The sequence below is a fragment of the Aquila chrysaetos genome, chromosome Z (assembly GCF_900496995.4).
Source record: "Aquila chrysaetos chrysaetos chromosome Z, bAquChr1.4, whole genome shotgun sequence".
Classification (NCBI taxonomy): domain Eukaryota; kingdom Metazoa; phylum Chordata; class Aves; order Accipitriformes; family Accipitridae; genus Aquila; species Aquila chrysaetos.
The window spans coordinates 57,481,332-57,505,455 of NC_044030.1; the positions used below are offsets into that span (position 1 = coordinate 57,481,332).

Genomic DNA, 24,124 nt, shown 5'->3' on the forward strand with positions numbered 1-24,124 from the left:
AGCATTTCTTCATATTCACCAGACACGATGGCCATCGCATTCACAAAGAATTGTATCATTAACTGAAGATGCACATTTCTGCTAATCAAAATTGCTCTTAATGCAAAATCATGTTTAGCATATGAGAAACATAATCATGAACTGACATTAGCCATTATATAAATATGAATGTGCTTAGAATATTACAGCATGTGCTATTTATATGTTGCTTGCCAAAAGTAATCCAGACTAATGAAGGTACGAAAATTATTTTTATCTTTGAGAACAGAAAATGATGCACATCCAAGTTATTTGCATAGGCACTGTGGATAATTATATGTTCTTTTTTAAATGGAGTTTAAAAATCCATATATATTTTGCCCTATTCTAAGCCCTGTCTTTGCTTAGTAGTACTTTGAACATAAGCACTTCTTTATGGGAAATCAAAATTCTCTCTTAAATTTTGTTTTTAAGCTTCAATGTAATTTCTGCATTTCCATATGTTTTTATGCACTTTATTCTTGTTGACAAACTCTCATAGATACAAATAACTTAGTCCCTCATTTGTTCCTCTGAGGTAGTATAATTAATATAATTTGTTTTCCTTTTTTTTTTCCCTTCAACTAGTAATTATAATTACACATGTATATTGAAATAAGTTTTCATTCGCCTCTTGTTCTCCTGGAACATTTCAGCTGCTTACTTCTAATCCTATTCCAGTTATTTATTTCGGGCTAGAATCACTGAAGCAAGAGGAATGAAAGATCTTCTCTCTGACCCTACTTAACTGATTATTTCCTATACAAGTCAGTTAATTTTCTGTTTTCCAGCCAGACAATAACAATTACCATGACTAGCTCATCAGTCCACCCCAGAACATACAATTTTTTAAATTAAATACTGTCACTTTTTAATAAATAGTTCATTGTGTTTTCTATTTTCAGCCTGAAACATTTAATTCTCAGAGTATTTTTTAATACAAGAAGGCCATTTAGGTTTAGATGTATGTTGAGTATTCTCTCTGTGATCTCCAATTTCTGCTCTGCTCTAAAAACTAAAGAACATAGCTGATACAATTCCTTTAACAGCTTAATAAAAGGTGCACGGAAAATAATGAATAAAACGGAAGAGAAGAAAGACTTTTTTTTTTCCATTTCCACAAAAAATGTTTTTTTTTTTGGTGGTGTTTTAAGCAACTTAACCAACTTCTTGTCAAATAATTTTGTGCTCATAGAGCGTAGATATATGCATTTCATTTCTTCCTGTTGTTGAAGATTTTTAAAAAGAAGAATAATTTGAAGATTTAAGAAAATCCAGAGGCACTTGATTTAATTCTCATGAAAATATTTTTCCCACAATGAAGTAAAATAGGAAATAAAATTAGTATTGGAGATATCATATAACCAAGATTTTCAGCATGGCAGAATTTTCATATACGAGGCCATCCTAAAGGCCACTTACTTATTTGTCATTGCTTGACAGGAAAAATATTTACCTCTTAACTTTCTTGACCTGAAGGTTGTTATGTACATTGCAGTACAATGTAGTGACTAAAGCTTCCTTGGGCACCATAATAAATTTAACCGTAGCAGTACTGAGTTTCAGAGAAGCTGAAGCAAAATAACTTTTTTTATAAACTGTCTTCTTTTTATTACTGTATTGGAAAAAATTTAACCTAATTCAGTAGCCCTTTTGTATTGAACTTCATTGTTAAAGGAAAAACATTTTGATCTACAAAAGTAGGTAAGATGTTTTAATAGCACTGTAGTGTACTCATTCTTAAATTTAAAAAATAAGTTACTTTATTTGCATAGTCATGACATTTCTAGTAGTACTGCATATTAGGCCAATCAAGAATTTATATAAAAATTGGTGAAAATTTGAAATTTATGAATGAAAATTTTAATTTTAACCTTTTTTGATGTTTTGTTTTATGGTAAATTAATTTTTTCTTGTTGTTCCAAATCAGAAAATAAACACATTTTGGAATTTTTCAGTTTCCTGTGCAATAGACACTGAGCTTTGACACACTCTATACCACTTTGTCCCTGCAGTATCCTCTCATTTCTGTGGTAAAGGTCTTGCACTGTGCTGAATCTGTTGGTTTTGAAATGGTAGCAGCTTGTATCCAAGAATAATGGGAGAATAGAATACCTTCTACAGAATGTGAATGTGACCTGCATTTACTGATAGGCAGTTTTTAATGTTGTGTTTGTACATACTGTAGAGTTCCATTTTATCAGTATGCAGGTTGGAGGGAGAAAATCACATTTCCTTTATTAATAGAAAAACAGTGTGGTTTTTTTTAATAGGGAGTAAGCCATATCCAGTGTGTGTGAATAGGGAACAAAGTGCATTTTGGGAGAGGTTGGACAAGAGCATGGAATTCATCCTGACAACAGCATCATTTCCACAGTGTTTCCCCAGCTGTTCTACTGAGACAGAAAATGGAGCATATCCATTACATGGCAGGTGACAAGTTACTGGTTTTAACAACAAAGCCTGCTTTCAAGATGTTCTCTCACTGTATAGGTTAAGTAGATCAGTTTGGTGCTCTGTAATAGACTGATCAACAATGACTCCCCTTCTCCTGTTGATTAAAGTTCGTAGAACTTGGGTCACCCAAGAGGAAGAAATACTTTTAGAGTCAAACTTAAAAACTATTATAATATGTTGCATCTATGTTTCACAGTAAAGCACATAAACATTTTAGCCAATTACTGCATTAATAGATGGTTTTGTTACAGATTGGCAAATTTGAATATTGAGAGGTACTAATTAATAGCAAGCTTACAGGCATAACTTTCTTACAGTGGATTTGGATCAAGCCCATTCCATGAAATTATGATTTGAATTAATTTAAGCAATTAAGTCAAAGGTGATGGAAATAGAAGTAGTTTAATTCTTTGAAAAGGTATTTGTACAATACAGCTATTTATATTTTTCAATTAAAAAAAATTGTTCTAAAGCCTAGTAACATGCATGATTTGGATCAGAGTTTTTTGTGTTGACTTTGAGAACTGAATCTTTCTGTTAAATAACTAAATATTAATAGGAGAGGAAATGTACACAGCTGTACCTTACCTTAATAATTAGAAAACATCTTTAAAGTATATTTTTTGAAGTTGACAAATTGTATTTCAGGTATATTTGTTAATTTATGTAATGATTCATGGGGGAAATCAGATTTTAGTAGATATTTTAACCATCATGTTGTGTCTTATTGCTGTTAATGGAAAGAAACATCTGATTTTCTATCATGCTAGTATAGCTGCATTCAAAACCTTAGATGCTTTGCTTTTTTCAGAATTCAGGTTTTAATGTCAACCTAAGGGAAGGTTTCTGTGAAAATCTAGATTTTCCTTTCACAGTCTGAGTCAATACTATAAAAGACTAGGAAAAATGTGCTTATTTACAGAACTTTTTAAAATACAGCAGAGTTGAAGGTATTAGAGTAGGGTATTCTCAAACAGCTCTTGGACATGATCCATCAAATGCCTGAAGTCCAGATTCATCTGGGATTACAGTGTTTGCAATCCTTAAGACCAACTGGATCAGGCTGAAGTTGCCTCCTAGCAAAATATCTGAGAACAATAACAGTCACTTAAAGGTAGTTTATGTTAAATCTGTTTACTAAATATGTGCATTGTCACCTTCTTGATTCAGTTCCTTGGGTAAAATTGTGCCAGTCTGTGAAGTCTGTAAGTCTTTTTGCATCTTTTAGATTCTGGACTGCTCTTGAACCAAAATACGGCTCCTCTAAATGATGGCAAGTGTAAAGTATGGAATCCTTAATGTTTATGGTGGCAGAAGACAAAAAATTAAGACTGGAGAGAAAATTGCATAAGCTGGATCTTCCCTACATAGTATATGAATCAAAGGAATTGATTTGCGTCTATGTGTGCTTTTACAAAACAGGCATGCCATCTCAGCAATATATGTGAAGATAATCCATGCCTTACTGCTTTTTGTTGTTTAGCTCATTGAGGTAAAACCAGGTTTTGTTGGAGTTTGTTATAGCTGATGGTATTCTGGGAAAGGTGTTACTCAGATTGGGGGTTTTGATCCATAATTGTACATTGGATCAAAGCATTATTGGGAAAAAAGCTTGTACCACTGTAGTTTAACTCAAGTTCAAAAAGAGCTAAACCATCTTAATGTGAACCTTTATTTCTAAACTTACTGCAACACATTTGAGCTGAGATTTTAAGGCTTGTACTATTGAAATGCAATAAGAAAAGACATACATGTGGCCAAATGATACTTTGTTCTGTAGTAATTGTAATCCTTCAGCTTGATGCATAGCATGGTTATACTTCGTTTCATTCCTGTTACCCTTTCCAGTTAGTTCTGTCTTTGGCACTGAAGGTACGTATGCTCTGTGAGCTTGCATCTTCAATGTTAGGGCTCCATTTACCAGACTTGCAGCACAAATATTTTCTAACAGTAACTTTCTTTGCTATGAGAACAGAGATATCCCATCTTGTTTAGAAGCCATTAGATGCACTGAAGCATCAGTCCTTCTGATCCCACATTTCTGGTGGTTTTGTTTTCAGGTACAGCAAGTGCAGACTGTGCAACAGGTACAGCATGTCTACCCAGCACAGGTTCAGTATGTGGAGGGAAGTGACACAGTCTACACTAATGGAGCTATGTAAGTTGGCAAATGATCGGAATTTGAATGTTTATTAAAATGCGAAGTTAAATATATATTTTCAGTTAGATTATACCAACTAGTGTATTTTAAGTTGGAAAGAGAAATGTTTCAATCAAAGCTCTTATTGTCAAAATATTTTTTTGGATAACAAGCTGAATTCACACTGTTTGTTTTTATTAAGGCAGAATTTTTGTGTAAATAGAATTCTTGTGATTGTTTTAGGTGGACTTACATGAAATTACATATACAGCGTAGTATTCCTTCAAAAAGTACCTTTCAGTTTATGGGTAATTTCTGTCCATAGGACGTACTGTGTAACTTTGGTCCTCAGGACAGAAGGCAGGGCCTTCTGTCTTCCTGGCTGCAGTCCTAGTGGCAAATGCATAGAAAGGTGCAGCAGCTGTAGTTATTATTTAAAGAAAGTAGTAATGTAATTTCATTCCGGTGTTTAATAAAATAAGTATTTTTTTCCAATGGAATGAGGAAAGGCAGAGGAAGGAGAGTAACATTGTCTCTTTTTGCTGCTTCTTTAGCCTCTTTTCTGCGCATTATTGTGCATTTCCTGCTGGCTTTTTCATCATCAAGGTCCTTTCTCCAATACATGAGCTTAGAAGCATAGAAAGAATAATCTAGGTTTGATGGGACCTCTGGAGGTTACCTAGTCTAATGCCTGACTTGGAGCAGCACCAGCTTTCAAGTTAGCTCAAACATCAAAGTAGGATCACGTTGCTTGGGAAGGAGCTTCTCTACCTCTTTTTTTCATTTACCTACCTTTTGCCATTTTTGCTGTGTTACTAGCTTTAGGAGGAAATAGATTTAGAAAGCTTCTTTATTGTCTGCAGGTACTTACTTGTTGATGGTAATTCAAAAGTGATTCAAAAGAGCGATATTATTTAGATCAGAGACTTCTGATGTTAACACTGGCAGCATTCTTTGGTCATTTCTACTAGCATATTTTGCTTAATTCATTTTTCATAGACTGTCTTGTCTGTTTTCTTCTCACTTGTAAATCCTAAACAATGTATCTTAAATATGCATTAGACTTCCCTATTGTACTGGTTTTGGCTGGGATAGAGTTCATTTTCTTCATAGTACCTGGTCTGGTGCTATGTTCTGGACTTGTGCTGCAAACAGAGTTGATGACACAGAGATGTTCTAGTTACTGCTGAGCAGTGCTTACACGGAGTCGAGGCCTTTTCTGCTTCTCACACCACCCCACCAGTGAGCAGGCTGGGGGGGGCACAAGAAGTTGGGAGGGGACACAGCTGGGATAGCTGACCCCAACTGACCAAAGGGGATATTCCATACCATATGATGTCGTGGTCAGCATATACAGCTGGGGGAAGAAGAAGGAATGGGGGGACATTCAGAGACATGGCGTTTGTCTTTCTAAGTGTGGTGGGTTGACCCTGGCTGGGTGCCAGGTGCCCACCAAAGCCGCTCTATCACTCCCCCTTCTTAGCTGGACAGGGGGGAGAAAATATAACAAAAGGCTCGTGGGTCAAGATAAGGACAGTTTAATAAAATGAAAGCAAAGGTCGCGCGCGAAAGCAAAGAAAAACAAATGATATTATTCTCTACTTCCCATCAGCAGGCGATGTCTGGCCACTTCCTGGGAAGCAGGGCTTCAGTACGTGTGGTGGTTGCTCCGGAAGACAAAAAATGCCTTCCCTTCCGCCTCCCTTTACTTAGCTTTTATATCTGAGCTGACGTCATATGGTATGGAATATCTGTTTGGTTAGTTTAGGTCAGCTGTCCTGGTTATGTCCCCTCCCAAGATCTTGCCCTGCCCCAGCCTGCCATTGAGGGAGGGGGCAAAAATGTTGGGGAGACAGCCTTGATGCTGTGCCAGCGCTGCTCAGCAGTAGCCAAAACACTGGTGTGTTATCAACACCTCTCTAGCTACTAATGCAGAGCACAGTTCTATGAGGGCTGCTATGGGGACTATTAACTCCATCTCAGCCAGACCCAATACACTAAGTAACCGTTACGCATGATGGAGCCCTGCTTTCCTGGAGATGGATGAACACCTGCCTGCCGATGGGAAGTGGTGAATGAATTCCTTGTTTTGCTTTGCTTGCAGGCACAGCTTTTGCTTTACTTAATAAACTCTCCTTATCTCAATGCACGAGTTTTCTCACTCTTACCCTTCTGATTCTTCCCCCCATCCCACCGGGGTGGCAGCAAGCAAGTGGCTCTGAGGGGGTGTTGCCAGCTGGCGTTAAACCACAACAGTCCTTTTTGGCACCCAGCACAGGACTATGGTCCCTGGCTGTGGTGTAAAGCGTATTTTTCATATCTTGTCCTCTTCAGACTGGCCCAAGTGCTATGGCACAAGCTATCTCCCATGGGGCTGATGTGCCAGGCCATTGAACCCACACAGTCCAGTAAACCCGGTTGTCCCTTTCCTCCACCTGACTGGAGGCAGGCCCCCTTTATTCCTGGTCAGCTTATTCATTACCTGATTTTTGTAACTGCAAAAGCTAAAACCAGTCTTTAACATGTACAGCAAAAAAGAGAGCATGGCAAATATTAGGGCTGTCTTTCCCTCCCTGGGTAGTTGATTCCAGGTGTGCTGGATACCTCTCCAAGTGAAAGAAAACTGTGGCCAGCACTCTGCTGCCAGAGGGATTGAGAAACACGTTAGGGATATCAGTTGTAGCATACCGCTTGGCTGCCTTGGACTCCAGTTCATACTGGAGTTCTAGCATGTCCCCGTACAGCAGCACTCAGCAGCAGCATGAATTCATTGCAACCACGGTAGTCCGCTGTTAGTCTCCAAAGGAGGTCATTCTTAAATAGGCTACTATTCAAGTTTCTTTTTTCATTTATCACTTATAAGTTCTCGTGTGAGCTGTTGGCACATGCACTTCTGGCAGTGTATGAGATGCCTGCTGACAGCCCTTGGAAAAAACAGAACCAGATGTTACTGACTGCTTAATACGAACCTTCAGGCTTCCATGATTTTATTGTGTTTCTGTGTCTGAATCCCTGTGTCGGTTTCTGCAAAATCAGTCAATGGGATATAAAAAACTTCCTTAACACAGTAAGAAAGCTCTCCTTAGCAAGTGAGCCTAACCTAGATTGTCTTTCTCTCCTATAGAAGAAGAATTTACCCATGTTGTTGTGAACAACAACGTTATGAACAGCCAAGTTGTTGTTCAATACTTATAGGAACATTAAATTTTCTAGAGATTATGGTTTCATTCATGGAGAATGGGACCAGTCTGTGTTTCTACTCTGAATTTTTAAAGACTATATCTTGTGAAACACATTTTCCTGTATATTTTTATACTCCAGATTAAGAACGGAAAAATGTCATTTATGTAAATTAAAGTTATTGAATATATGTATTACATGTTATAATGCCATTCATTTGACAGGTGAAGGAGAACAGGACTCTAGGTTGCTGAAGCCTAGCTTCCTTCAGAGACTTAAGAATTGTTTTTCTATTTGCCATTTTTATCGTTACCTAAATTCTATGGTTTAAAAAAAAAAAATGGTTTTGTTTCTCCTCTTCTTGTTTTGCCACTGGATTAGCTTGTTCAGAGCTATATCAATGCGGGAGTGATATTTTAGAATTTTTGGAAGTGAACAAAAAGCTTACCGTATCCCTAAACAAAGCTGGCATAGACTGTGTTGGGTTCTGCTGTGATAGAAAACACAGAGGCCAGCCTCGCTTGGGCTAAAATATTTAGGCAACTGTTCAGACTGCAGTTCATCTTTTTCTATTCTTTACACTGAAACCTGTGAAAGATGAGGCTTGTGGATCCTGACAGATTCACAGAAGTGTGGTACAGCCAATTTGTGCAGTTACTCCTACTCCAGAAATTGTCTGTTTCACTTTCAGAAAATAGGATTAGGTTTCTAAATGATGCGATTGACTAGAGTGATCACTGGTTTGTCTTTTGGGTTGTCTTCCTATGATTATATGTTTGATTTATTTTATGACTGTGCTAAATCAAAATCTTAACTCAAAATCAGATGTAGGATGCTTCCATGACCTATCAAGTGACAATACTGCTCTAGCAATGGATTAAGAAGTCTGCAACCCATAGTTAGGGTGAAGACATTAGTTCAGTGTACAGGCATCTCTGGAACAAATGTTACAGTATGTCTGATGAAAGAATTATTCTTTAGTTCAAAATAAAGCACTTGCAAACTAGTATTGATTCAAGTCAATATATGATAGCAGCAAAGGATGCAATTAAAATATATATGAGGAGTTATCTGATTCTTTTGATTCTAAAGGTAAGAAATTTGTCAGGTTTCACAGTCTTTGTCAAGTGTAACTCTTGTATTCTTATAACACAAGTCTTCCCACGCGTTTTATATCATGATTTTTCTATGCTTAAAAGTTATTTGGTTTTATTATAATTGGAGCCATAATGATAATACAAGGGGTGTAACCTACAACTTGTCACATACATTGTATAATATGAGAATATATGAATTATGTTATCTACATTTGTGTGTTGTTAATTACAATTTTGCTTGTCAAGCATGTCACTCTATCCTGAAACAAAAATGCACTGTTGTTGTGATGACATGTACAGGTTTACCTGGCAGTTTAGAATAGATAAAGAATATTATGGCTGCACCTATATTTAGAAGCAAAGTGAGTCCCCTATACTAGACATGAACTTTCTTCTTACATAAATTGTAATGTATTAATCAAGTGTAGCCATTTTCCTGATAATTCTGGTGTGGCAAAGAGGGTTTTAATTGCTGGGATTGTCTGAGAATTGCTATTGGTGTTGCATCCAAACCACATTCTTCACCAATTTGTTGTACTACAGTCTGTGTGGTTTATGTCGGCAAAACACACCTTGTATGCAAAACCAAGTATTTACTATTACTCTAATTGAAATCTTAACTGTCAAATCAAATAATTATTATCAAAACAGTTAAAGTTGTTATCTTCCTAGCGTCCATCCCTTTTTCTCTGGCATTATGCTTATCCTTTTACTACCCCACTGCATACTAAGGTCAATGGCTTCCACCTGAGAAAGGGTTACAGCAAGTTACCATCTTCACAGTTGTTATGCCTGGAGAAGTATGATGGATGATGGGGGCTCTCTACCCACACTGAGTCCACTTGCAGCAATTTTTAATATGTTTTCTAGCACAGTCTACACCTTATTCATTCTTCTTTGGTTTCCGTTTCCATATTACATCTGAATTTACTGTATATGGTGTGTTGTACATTTGCTGAATGCTTCTTGAATACTGTCATCCCACGCTCATGATCCTCTTTGCGATGTTTTTAATCTAGGGTCATGGATTGTTTGTTTTACACAGAGTAATTACTGGATATTACTATCTGTTAGAGCAATGTATCAGCATTTTAATGATAGGTTTTATGCCACACAGTTGTAGAAAGCTAAGCTAAAATAGAAACAGATTAAGTAACATTTATCTGATTGTTCAACAGTTACTGTTGCAGCGAAGCTAGAACAAAGCTCTAGGCTAGCACAAACAAGTCTAGGTACAGGAAGCCTGACAAGCCTGAGTCTTGAGGTCTTGCAGTTTTAGTACAACCCTGTGACATGTTCCTAACAGTGGCAATACCATATTTCTTGGACTGTAGGTATTCTGTACTTCATCAGAATTTCTAGAGGTCTGCAACTAAGATTCCCTTATCTGTCTAACTTACAGGTCCTGAGAATATAAGATTTCTCCTCTGTTTTCATTTACTTCATTCCCTGGTTTAGAGGGTTTTCCTGCAGTTGTGCATTGTGTGTGCTTTTATTGCTTTATTTCCATGTAGAAAAAAGATCTTGGACTGAGTGTTGAAGATCTCAGTCCTTTTTTATTGATAATGAATGCCTGTCAGTAACGTATTTACTTTAAGTTTTGAATGTGACAAATAAGAAATTCTTTATATGGAATAATGCAACTCTATTTTAGGTAAATTTTATAAAGCTTTTTCTGGCTGATGTATTTTAAGTTGTCCATGTAGAGAAAACGTATATGCACAAAGCAGGTCAACTATTCACTGTTACAGAAGAAATTGCTTTTTGTTCTCTGGTTATAGAAGCATTAATTGCCCTTTCATAGTGTAGGTTTTGATCTTTGGTTTTAGCAGTTTCATTTGATAAAGGGGGATTGGTGAAAGGAAATGATTACTTACTGTCTTATCAGTTCTTCCACCTCTGTCTTTAGACCAATTGAGGAGGCTTTTGTGGAAGAAAGTTATTGCTTCATTGGGATTTGATCTGTTATTAAAAAGCCCTGAATCCATATTCTGGTTACAGGAGTAGATTTCCTTGTGGGGAGACAGAAGGTTTTATGAGACAGGGTGAGACAGATGATTTAGCCCTCTCCGTAATCGTTCGACTGCTGTATCATGTTCTGTTGTGTCAGTGTTAGGGTATATGGCACTTTCCTTTCTTCCCATTGCTTATGATACACCGCCTCCAGAGGTTGCAGCAATGCATTGGCTGTGATAAGGCCTTCCTTAGTGTTACACAAAAGATTCTGTTCTGTCTAGTTTCAGTGAAGCTCACTATCAGCTTTAGGACTACAGGATTATACTAAAATCTTAAAGGAGTTTGGGGATGTTCTGGCATGAAAGACTTTATTGGCTTTTATGCATGGAAATTTTCTACCATATCGCAATACCATAGCATTATCGTGAGCATTAGCTACTCTGAATATAATTAAATAGTGTGTCTTGAAATATTTAAATTTATAACAATTTCATCTTGTGTTTATCATGTTTATATCCCAGGAAATAATACCTTAGTTAATTAAGTATCATAAAAGGCCAACTTTCATTACAGAGATGACAGTGAAAAAATACTTATGTGCATGCCTGCTAAGTTATGTAGGTAATCCATATCAAAACCCACAAGAATAGTTCTGAGGTTATTACTTGATGAATAAGATAATAATTATTCTTACTTGTTTGTTTGAAATACAATTACAGAAAAATAAAAAAAATTGCCACTGAATGGTTTTCTTGTTTGAATTAAGATGCTGTTCTTGTACAGCCACTGTGAAGGGATGCTGGTATTTCAAATTACAGTAAAAAAGGTATACATCTTCAAGTAAAAAAAATAGATTTATGTGCATTTTACGCAAGACTTGCATTTTCCAAGTTGGTGCCTACAGCTAGTGATAAGAATTCAGTAGTTAATTACTTACTTTGCAAGACACAGAAGTTACTGGAATATAATTTCAAGTTAAAGCCTAATTTAAAACAAACACAAACTGCACTTGAGTTAACTTGTTTGGACTTCTAGCCTGATTTGAGAATTTTTATTTAAAGACACTCTTCATTTTTCAATTCCTGGAAAAGAAATTGTTTGATTTTTTTTACTAAAACACAGAGTGATGGAAAAATCTTTCAACAAGTCAGACATTTCTAAGACAGGAATAAAACTAGCATAAGTCTGTAGGTGATGTTTTCTAGGCAAATTTATATATATATGATGTATGTCAGATTATTTGAGTGAGTATTGCATGTTTGTGCTACAAGTGCTATGGAGAAGTAGAAGATCACTTCCTTATTTCGAGTCTTATTTTCCTCTTTGCTACAGTTCTAAGTTGAGGGGTCATGTTATCATATGCAATGACTTTAAAACCTTTGAGTCACTGCTTTCCAAAACATCATCTTATCCAGTTGCATTTTTAATTTTCAGATGATTTAGTTTGTATTTTGATTAAATTAAAAGGCTCTTTGCTAAGTTGCAATTATTATTGCATGTAATAATAATGGTTTTATCTCACTTTTAATTACCTTGTTAATCTCTATTGCTAAAGGTTTGCTTAATCATTTCCAATAATCAGGTGTTCTAGAAGAACCTGCTGGTTGTTGGAACAAAGGGAATAGTGTATTTATCTTGGAGTGTGACGCATTGGTGTACCCCAATGATTGTTCTCTATCCATTGATACAGAGTAATGTTATAAGCAGATGTAGGTGTTCTGATACAATCCCTATTTAGAGACTATACATGATACACAGATCTAAACAAGGTAAAAGCAAACAAGCATTTCCTTTTCTCTCTCTATGCCACACCAAGTCTGTGCCTTTTTTTCCTGTGAATTTTTGAGCATTCTCTAGGATTTGCATTGCTTCAAAGAACTGCCTCTTCAATTCTACTTATGCAAGTGAAATTTGTTCTCCTTGCATCCTTTGGATGGTCATTTTCCTCTAGCCATGTCTATTTTTACTGTCAACAATGGCCTTGTCCTTTCATTCCTTTCCTTACTGATAACTGATACTGATACCAAGTTTTTCTTTTCTCTTTTGGGAGAAATTACAGTGTTCAGTCCCTTGACCAGCTCTGCTAGCGGTTGTCTTGCTTATCACAAGTTGACAATATCACAATGGTATCACAAGGTATCACGATGATACGTTGGCTTGATGAAACAGATTAACTGAGACCTGCATGGTACCTGAACGCATACATAGATTATTACAATTCAGAGATCAACTGATTTTAACTCTCCAAAAAAAATGTTAATAGATTAACTGTCTGCTTGAGCATTAGTCCCTAAAAGAACTATTTTGCTTTGTTTTCAGTAGACTGCAAGGCATTTCTTTTAGATTAACTTGAAGTTTCTTGCAGCTGATCTTGAGGCTTTTGAAATACTCAAAAAGGAAAATGTTTAAGTAGCTTAAGGATGGATGAGAGCAAATAATGTTGTATGAGGCTTATGAAACATTTAGGATTTTAAAGCTAAAGTTTCAGAGTTTCTGAAAGTCTCTGAAGAGGAGGGGAGAAACTGTTGTGGCCATAGTTACTACAACGAAACTTCTGACTTTGGTTATTGGTAAGGTGCTCTATGTTCTTCAGTTATTTAAAAGTAATGATTGTCTGAAGCTGAAGAAGGAATCACTATCTCTGAGTCCACTGTTTGCTAATTAATTAATCTTGCATAAGTTTTCATAAATAAAAAAACATAACAACAAACAGTAAATTGCCATGGCCTTTTCTATATATTGATAAGAAACTAATCCCTGTCTAGGTAGAGGGAAAAAAAAGCATGACTTCAAGTTCCTGGATAGGTGTATTAATCACCAGCTTACTGCATAAAATGTGGACGCTGCTTTATTCTCTTGTGTTTTTGGACAAAAGTGTCAGAATTTTTTTGTTGAAGTCGTTTAGTTGCATGGTGTTGCATGATTTTGTGTTTTGTTTGGTTATAATAAATGGAGACTTATGCAGAGATTGGGCACTTTTCTGTTTTCTCTGACTCATAATACTTTTAAAATTTATTCACTTGGACTAAGTGCATCTCAGCATATGCAACTCCAAGTTAATGGAGAACTTTGAATTTCAAAATGGTGTTGCCTGTTGATTACAAGCAATACTACAGATTTTTATGCTCAAATAAGAAAAATAACGGTTGGGTAAACTGACTGATTTTTACCTTTTGGCCTTTCTGTTATCATGCTTGCCAAGATACAAAGCTTAGCAGTCACGAAACAGGATAAAATTTGCAAATAGACTTTTGGAAGATGAGGAATCTGGCCTTTGAAATGATGAAAGCTATTTACTTAATAATTTTGAAATACGTTGATTTGAAGAACAAATTTAGTACATGGGAACAAATACACATTCAAAAACTATAAATAGATTATAACCTATGAAGAGTAATGATTCAAGATAAGTGATTAAGAACATGAAACATATGATAGAAGGTTTCAGTAGCTGAATAGTTTGTTAGGGTAAACTGGTTAATGAGGCATGAATGTTTCATAGTTTAAAGTGATTTTAAAAATTTTACTGTTGCATACCTTTAAATTCTTTCATCTTTGTGACCTTTTTACAAATCATAGTTCTGGTTTGGTTTTATTTCTTAAATCCAGTTTTTTATCGTAACATGAATTCATATCCAATTTTGAATTCACCCTCTAAACATAACTGCATTTCCCAAAATACCAGTGAACTCAGAATTTCAAGCTTTAGCCAACAGCTTTAATGAATTTAAAAAAGATGGATAACATAGGATTCTTGAACATTGGATTATCTTGGCTGACATTTGTACGAATTGTTTGCAATTTTGCAACACGCACAGTATGCAAAATATATAACATCTGACTAAAATCCAAAATTTTATTGTCGGATTAAAAAAAGTTAAAACAGATGGACCTCTATAAATTGCTTTGCAATATATTAATAATTGGATGAGCTCTTTCTGACTGTCTCCTCAATTTTTGTCCTTCCCTTCTCTCCTCCTCTTCAGGTAAGACTACCAAATTTTTCTGTAAGGTTTGGTGGATACTTTGTTTGACATTGTCACTGAATTAGTTATTTAGTGCTTTGACTTGATTAAATGTTATTCTCTGAGGAGGCAGGGGTGTTTGCCAATCTACTTTAATTTGGTTATAACTATTGTACATACATTTCTAGAATTACAACATTTCCCTTAGCTAAATGAACAATACAAATAATTTCTTTTCTTTTTGTTTTCTTTTCTTGAAGCCGATCAACAACTTATCCTTACACAGAAACCCAGATGTACAGCCAAAACACTGGGGGAAATTATTTTGATACTCAAGGAAGTTCTGCACAGGTGACAACAGTGGTCTCGTCTCATAGCATGGTGGGCACTGGAGGGATTCAGATGGGTGTCACAGGAGGACAACTCATTAGCAGCTCAGGAGGGACCTATCTGATTGGCAATTCAATGGAAAATTCTGGTCATTCAGTGACTCATACAACACGGGCCTCCCCAGCAACAGTAAGTATTTCAGACTGATGCAAAATCTTTGGGACTAGTTTCTTATCACTCAGATGTTCTTGCAGACTAACATGGGTTTTGTGACAAAATGTATAGCAGTATTATGTTGTCAGAATAAGTACTATATAGTACTTTTTGTAAAATAAGTAATACATTTATACATAAAGTAAGATATAGGAGTAATAATACTGTGAAAACTTAAACAAGAAGGCAGACCCTTCCCCTGACAGCTTGCAAATATTTACATTTCATAGGTTAAATTTTTGCATTCAAGTAATATCAGTGAATGCTTTGGGAATGCTCACATAATAGTTTGTCTGAGCTGAATATTTCTCGGGTTGGGAACTTAAACAGCTGCCTTTAACATTTTTTTTTTTTTTTCTCAGAACATAAGAAAAACACAGTGTTGTTAACTACGTTAGATGTAAATGTTAAATATTGTAAGTTACAGATAGGTATCTGTAACTTCCCTGCATTTGTTCGGTTTGTTTGCTTGATATTAGTGTAGGTTTGGTAGCTTATTTCAAAATATTTCCAATTGTTCGGAATACTGAGATACTACATTTTGACACTTTGGTTTTACTTATCTATGGTATGTCTCCAAAGTCCGTTCCAGCTTAACAGCTCATTGTGAAGGTGTCTTACAATGCTATGGGAAGATGCATTCTGTTACAACTGTGATAGATAATATTATGGACACTTAAACACAGAACTTTCCTTTAAGAGCTTACACAATCAGCCCTTATTTCAATTAGGAAAATGGGTTTATGCCTAGTCTAGCTTTATTGTGTAGCCCTAATGAATACTTTTACTTAATTCTTCTGGGTATTCTGGTCTGGATGTAGGGATTTGGAAGTAATGGGGAAGAGAATTGTGAAACATAGAGTAGGAAGAGTTGAAAAATATAGTAAAGGAGATAAAGCATCATTAATAATACAGATTCATCAGTACTCAAAAGGGCAATGAAATTAGGGGACTTTATTTTTAGCAACCAATGTAATGAGTAAAAATCTAATATTCTATTTGGAACTATGATGAATGTTTATGATAGCATTGGATGATTTAGATGGTCTGATAAGATCTCTTCATTTTGATTCTTAAGGTGGTTGGTATGGATAAATACAAAATTCTTGTACAGTGTAAAAAATTATTATTTCATCCAAAACTGTGTAATATTATTTTCTGAGAATAAAAATTGTAAAGACTCATGATTCATGAATAGTATAATTATCAGTAACATAGTGGGAGCTTTCAGCTAGCAACAGAGAATTTTATATTTGAGTTACAAAATAAAAAAGAGTGTATATTAACATTTGCCTATATTTTACATGGCTTCAGTAGAAAACCAGAGTTTCTTACTCCTCTTTCAGATTCATTTAATTAAAATCAAGACTTTAACTTGACTTTTCTGTTTTCTTTTAAAGTACTCTCTCATTTTACTTACTTGGAAGGTATTTCATGGAATTTTTCACCTGACTTAATGACTGCCAAGCACAGGGGGAAAAAAATAGTTTCCTACAGGCATAAGTAAGGAATAGGTGTTCTAAGTGGAATGAAATTTGAAAAGTGGTGTTTCTTTAAATACTTAAATGGCAATGATGTTCCTATGTTTTCTTAGTTGTTTTAAGTTGTTCTACGGTTGAATATGAATATTGTGTCTTCTAGAGGTCATGCTAGTTTTCTCCTTAATCAAATAAGAACAAATGCAGTTTTGTGTTTTGCATATCATGCTATAAGTTTTGTTTTATTCACTGACAACAGAATTCAGTAAGTGGAAATGCTTAACTGAATGTGAAATCAAGTGAGGCTTAAATGCATCCAGTAAACACAAATGAAGAGTATTAGACTTACTTCAAAGTTGGGTATCCTAGAATTATTTGAATGATATCAAAACTCCATGTTGTATTTTGCAAATTAAAAACTCTTTTGATTTTTTTGCCAAAATTAGGAGTAAAATTTGCCAAAGTTTAACAAAAGCTAAGGTTCATACCTTCAGCAACATCTTTCTCTTGCTTCATGTGTCAATAGAACAGCCTTTTTTAGTTGCTCCAAGTAACTTCTATACTGCTGTATCAACTTGCCTCTAAGAATAGAAAAAAGTACTGCTAATTAAATTACAATTATTAAATTGCATTTTTAACACTAAAATAGTTTCCTCTGTTTTTTAAGGTGCTATTTATTTTGTATAGTATAGTTCTGTAAGTATGACACATCAGAATATATGAATTCAGATTTTATAATTTTAGGCTCTTGTTGTGTATGGTTCAGCAGAAATATTCAAGAGTCAATTGGAACACAAAATATTCAGGTTAAAATGTAATTTTAAAGCACCAAGTCTGTTTTAATTTTACTAGAGGGTGTAATTAAACTATGCAAAATAGAGCAATGTAATATTTTATTTGGATTGCACCTTAGATAGGTGGAGCTTGTTTCACTTGTGATCCTCATTTGATCTTTACCATCATAACTTTTTTCATCCTTGTATAGAGAATTTATTGGAGTCATAAAAATAACATGTATCCAGTCTGGTTTGCTAGTATACTACTTCCAAATTTTGTATTAGTTTGGAGAATTTTCATATGGAGACAAAGGATATAGAAATCAGTAAGACTTTACTTACTAACACATGTGGTCATCACAAGCTGTCTTTACTTTTGCCATAGAGGTACTAGTTCTGTTTACTCTTTTCAACTGATAACTTCATTTGTTTTGTTGTTATTCACCCTCAGTGATCAAATCATTACCTTCTCTAACAGGCAAATTAATTGTATTATTGATGTTATCTATTTCTGATACATCTAGCATAAGTTCAAACAAACAAACAAAAGTTTCAGGTTAAAAGTCAAATGTATAAAATAAGTCCATTTTATTAACTGTGTCTTAGATAAGTGAACCTTAAAAATCTAATTTATGTTTCACCAGGTATGCTATTTGGTTTATATAGAATTCAGTAAAACAGACTCAGAGACTTTTTACTTTAAGTCTCTCTTGGCTTTATTTTCTTTATGGTTTAATGTAATTCTGAATTCTACTTCAGGTTTAATAAAGAGCTAATATTTTGTTTGTGACATTTCATTCATTTTAATTTCTGTCAAACATTTATACAAGAAAGCTGTCCTGCTTAAGCTTATAGCAGGCAATGGCAGTGTTTTTATAGCCAAAATATTAAGAATTGTGCACTATCAAAACTATTTCAACATATATACAGTAATGATTTATGTTAGTATGTATGAAGAACATTTGTTAGCATTTTTACTCATTTCATTTCCATTGAGTTCATTGCTTCTTCGCATTATATCTTTTGCTGGCCTATTAGAATACTTCTCTACCTACTAAAAGGATTTTTTCACTAAAACAGAAAGGCATTCAGATTATAAGACCTTCTATGTAAGATATTAGGGAGATAAATACCTTTCCAAAATGAGAATTTTCATGTGAATATATGTGGATTGGTCAAGAATAAGTTGTGATTGCATTGAACAGGAAGAGATTTACCCTAGCTAGAGTCTATTTGAAATTAATTTGCATGTTGAAGCCTGTATGAAAGAGTCATCTGTTTGGTTTATTGGCAGCAGTCACTAAAGAAGGGGCACCTATTTTTAAGAAACTAACTAGAAAATTGGATTGCCATGTTAATAATGAAATCTGAATCACCTTCCAATTTTTTTTTAATATGTAAATGTCTAAGGACTGTTCTTGTGATAAAACAGGATGATCTAATCACCATATTTCATAATATCACAAGGTTAAAAAATTCATGTAGTTTCTAGTAATAAATGTGTTCTTATGCTTGTCAGCCAGTGAGAGGCTCCCATCTATTAGTCTTGTTTTCTAACAAGCTTTATGACTGATCTGCAATTTCAGTTGTCATTCATCAGTTATCACCAACCATAGGAGGTCTCCACTCATGCTGTTGCAGAAATTCATCCTATTTCAGTGCAAATCTAAATGTGCATGAAAATAAAAGCAAAATTAATACAGATATAATGTATCACCACAAATTACTATTTCTGGTAGTAAGCACAGTGTGCAAAATTTGCTCTTAACTTTAAAGAAGGGATGTTACTTACGCAAAATGTGTCGTAATTAATGGAAGGAGAAGAATGACAACAAGAAGTAATAATGCCCAGTGTAAATACCACATCCTGATAACATAATTTTAGTGCAAGTATTATAATTATTTTAAGAACAAAAAGTAACAAATGTTTAAGAGGTCCATTAAAGGTGGAGGGATTATCGTTTGGAAAATAGTCGGAGATGAGATTTTATTTATTAATCTCTTTCTTGGTAGAGGAACCTTTTCCTCCTGCATTCCCCAACTTTTCTGGTAATTTTTATTTAGCTGGATCTATCTTAGCATAAAACAAACCATTTCTGATCAAAGCAAAGATGCATAGAGTTTTATGCTACAAAGGATTATTAGATCATTTGGTCTGACCTCTTATACTGGCAAGGCATTTACTTATGACTTCTTCAGCTGAGCACAGTGATATCTTTTGTGAAAAAAAGGCATCCATTTCCAGATACAAGAAGGCAGATAATATTTTTTTTTCTTCTTTTAAATAAGTCTTAATAATGATCAATCTACTAATGAACTACTGCTGCTAAAAAACTATTTATGTGGTATGAGGTAACTGGACAGGTGGGAAGTTTAGAGGATTTGTTGATCTTGTGCCTTTATAAACCTCTGCCTCCAAGACTTTTCCTTGTGCTTTGGTTTCTCCTTCAGAGCTGTGGAGCGTCATGGCTTCTCCCTCTCTCTTCGAGAGGTTTCAGTCTAGCAATGTGGCCAAAAATAACGTATGTCTTTCTCTGCCCCTTTGAGTGCCTTGCTGCTCCACTATTATGTCTTGACTTGAGACTGTGCCCTTTTCACAAGACAAGGAATGTGGGGAAAAGGGAGAATGACCCTACTAAGGTCAGCCACAGCTACCCTCTCTTCATTCTGGCTTCACCTGTCTGTGCTCCAGTTTCTCTTCTGATACAGTCTGGCTTCAGCTTTCAGTTATTGGCTTTTGGTGCGTTTTCTGCATAGAAGCCCCGTTGCACCTCATAGGTTGTTTCCAGTTTTGGCAATTGAATATTTACTCTGGTATTTGTGTATCAGAAATGAAGATATAGTGTTGTTGGAAACTCAGTTTATTCCAATGTAACATTCTAATTACTGATTTAAAAATCTTGTAAGAAACACAACTTTTTTTTGTCATAGGTTATTAAAAATAGGTATCTTTGAATCCATGAGAAGAATTTCTGTTAATTCCTTTTATTTGAAAATGCATAAGCTGGATGCAAGATGACTTGCCCCTAATGTTGTCGTAACAGTCTGATTATCAGTGGCATGGAGGCATCACCTTTCTAAAGGACTGGATTTTTTTGTTTCTGATTAAATACACATTTGTTCTAAAATGGCCACTCTACCTCTCTCTAAGGCCGTCTTGCCATAAATGTTTTCAAATTTACTTTTAATAATAATCTGAACTAAACTTTCCTTTTAGTTTCTCAATTCTGATTTTCTGGTGTAACTCCGATGTGTTTCCATGTGTTTTTCAGTATTAGGTGGAATGCGTATGTTCTGGAAGTCCTTATAATCAGTTTGACAAAGGCTTTTGTTTTGTTTTGTTTTCCTTGAAGTGTTGGTACCAAATATGGGGAAAACAACCACAAAGAAAAAAGGCTTAGAATCTGTTTGAAGAGGTATATAATAGAGATGAGGTATACAAATAACTGGATGATCCAGGGGAGAGATAGTGAATTGGTCAGTTTGACCTATGTTTGAGAACTTCCAGCAAGAAAGATAAACATGGGCAGCAATGTGTCATTTGAAAATTTGGGAAGGAGAAAGTAATCTGACCTAAACTCCAAACATTTTTTATTTTTCCAGCCTCTAGCTGTTAGGTGTGCTTTTTCCCCCTATGTTGACTACATATATTCTTTTGTAATCACTAGAGAACACACTATATTCATTAGTCAGTATGCACGCCTTATATACATGCAGACTACTGGAGGTATGCATTTGCAGCAGGTATTTTGACCAGTATCTGTTATGTATATTAAACCTGGAGGTTATATTTACAAATTAATAAGTTTTAGGGAAAAAAGTTTTTTTCTAAGTTTTTCAGGTTTATCAGCATTGGTTTAAGGTCTGCATATGTAAAATACCATGCTTATTTTACATCTTTTTGTGTTCTTCTCTTTCTGCGTATTTACATTTCTTTCATTCCAACAGACTTTAAAAAGTATCTGTCTTCATAGTACTGTTTCATTCTCTTGAGCAAAATTTCATAGAACCTATTTACAGGTGCTGCTACAGCTTTGTCTGTTGTAAGGAATGCAAATCTTTTAATTCTTCCAGCTGTAAAGGCTAGACCTGAGTTCTCTGAGGGTGGTCAATACTATTTCATTTTCAAGTTTCTTTTTCCTGGGCAAGCTTGTCTGCCTAACACAACCCTCTGGCATAAGTTTTAGAAAACCGTACAATGTACATGAATATTCTGTCCTGAAAAGAGAATTGAAAGCCACTGTAAATAATGCATGCTTGTGGCATCCTAAAAGAGTGAAAGCGTCACATTTTCAAAAGCCCTGAGTCCGTTTATCCTGTAGCTTCAGGTTAGTTTATGATGTGTGTATACCTTATGTTGGTAGCACAGTTGTCACAAGTACCCAGGACTTAGCTAGCTGTACCAAATTAATCTTTCTTGTACAGATGCGATGAATTAGTAATTCCTTCATAATGGAGCATGTGATGAAAGCTGCTTTAGAATGTCACTTCCTTTAAAGCCTAAAAGGGCAAACCTCTAGAAGTGAATAAAAGGCATTGTTAATGGGAGGTGCCTGCGAAGACAGAGACAGGAGCTGTCTTTTTTGAACAAGATGCAACAATCATTTGGCATTTTAAGATACCACCTAAAGTTGCCTGGTTTGCGGCTGGTGAAGGGTGGTTTGCAGATGCAAACAGATAAAGAAAATAAATTGTAGGATATCCAGATTAATCACAAAACCTCAGTGCAGAAACTTCTGCAGATTGTTTTCTTTATGTCCTGACCTCTTCAGAACAACTTACTATAAATACTTCATGTTAATAGGTTGAATCATTACTTGATTAGTTCAGTCATGAAAAAAGTACTATTTCTTTCTTCTTCCCAAGAGGAAGGCAGTTTTTTTCAAAGTGGGTTTGGGATAAGTATTTACTATGTCTGTGCTATACACATCTAAGACTAGTATGTGTAATTTGTTTATCTGGTAACATGTTAATGAACACTAAGACATAAACTAGCAAGAACAGTTATTAACTTCCAAATCAGTAGATCACATAAAGACTGAACATTGTAGGATTCCAGATGCATATACTGGGATCAAACTGTTGAATTTTTTAACCCTGGGGAAATACCTTTAATCATTAGCAACTGTGTCAGACAATAAGGCAGTATTTTAGTTGGCAAACAAATTAAATTGAAGGAGAAGTCTACAGTCATAGTTTTCATAGCTATCATGCTCTAATTTAGTGTCCGCCCATGTTTATGTTACTATACAAACCAATCATCATTCCTACCAGTAGTGCAACATTTAACATGGTTTAGTTGGAAGTGTACATTTCAGTTATCAGTCAGAATGTTTTAATAAATAATGTTTTTAGTCTTGTTAAGAGAAGAATAGGAGAAATGTATGACTGATCACATATTCAAATAAATGAATGTGTAATTCTTGTTGTCATTTAACATATCAGATATATATGTGGTTAGTTGTGCCTGGAATCTCTCACTGCTTATTGCTACAAAGGCAAAGGTATCAGTCTTCCTTTTGTATTTGTGTGGAATATAATTTTAAATGTTAAAATTATTTTCATATTCCTTCCACAAAATATCATAATAAACCCACTGCATTACCTATGTAATTAATCTGTATATGTGCTTAAATGCTGTTTTGAATAGAGGTGAATTTATGTTCAGTTTTTCTAGAACCTAAATAAAAGTCCCTGGCCAAAACTTAGAACTTAAAAGCATGAAGGAACAGATCCTTCACATAAACAACTTTTAACTCAGGTAGCTGTTACTCCCTATACACACAGTACTCTGTGTCACATAGATCATCTTGAAACCCCAAAGCTTGGAATAAGAGAATAGAATAAACCAGAATATTTCATTTGGAAGGGACCTATGGTGGTCATCTAGTCCAACTGCCTGACCAATTCTGCGCTGACCAGAAGTTAAAGCATGTTATTAAGGGCATTGTCCAAATGCCTCTTAAACACTGACAAGCTTGGGGCATCAACCACCTCTGTAGGAAGCTGTTCCAGTGTTTGACCACCCTCTCGGTAAAGAAATGCTTCCCAACATCCAGTCTAAACCTCCCCTGGTGCAGCTTTGAACCATTCCCACGCATCCTATCACAGGATCCCAGGGAGAAGAGGTCAGCACCCCCCTCTCCCATTCCCCTCCTCAGGAAGCTGTAGAGAGCAATGAGGTCGCCCCTCAGCCTCCTTTTCTCCAAACTAGACAAACCCAGAGTCCTCAGCCGCTCCTCACAGGACATGCCTTCCAGCCCCTTCACCAGCTTTGCTGCCCTCCTCCGGATGCATTCAAGGACCTTCACATCCTTCCTAAGTTGTGGGGCCCTGAACTGCGCGCAGCACTCAAGGTGAGGCCGCACCAATGCTGAACAGAGCAGGGCAATCAACCTCTTTTGACCAGCTGGTTGTACTGTGTTTGATGCACCCCAAGATGGGGTTTCCCCTCTTGGCTGCCAGTGCACTCGTGTTGAGCCTGTTGCCAACCAGCACCCCCAGATCCTTTCCG

At 35.5% G+C, this 24,124-nt stretch overlaps 1 protein-coding gene across 4 annotated transcripts in view; it reads left to right on the forward strand.

Moving 5' to 3' along the window:
- The window catches only part of RFX3 (regulatory factor X3), a 131,881-nt gene that overhangs the window by 69,628 nt on the left and 38,129 nt on the right, over nucleotides 1-24,124 (forward strand). For 3 of the 4 annotated variants that reach the window (XM_030004312.2, XM_030004310.2, XM_030004309.2), the window contains exons 3-4: nucleotides 4,536-4,633; nucleotides 15,074-15,332. In XM_030004312.2, the coding sequence (XP_029860172.1) occupies nucleotides 4,536-4,633; nucleotides 15,074-15,332 (357 nt within the window). The remainder of the gene's footprint in view (nucleotides 1-4,535; nucleotides 4,634-15,073; nucleotides 15,333-24,124) is intronic. The other variant, XM_030004313.2, reaches the window with a different exon arrangement.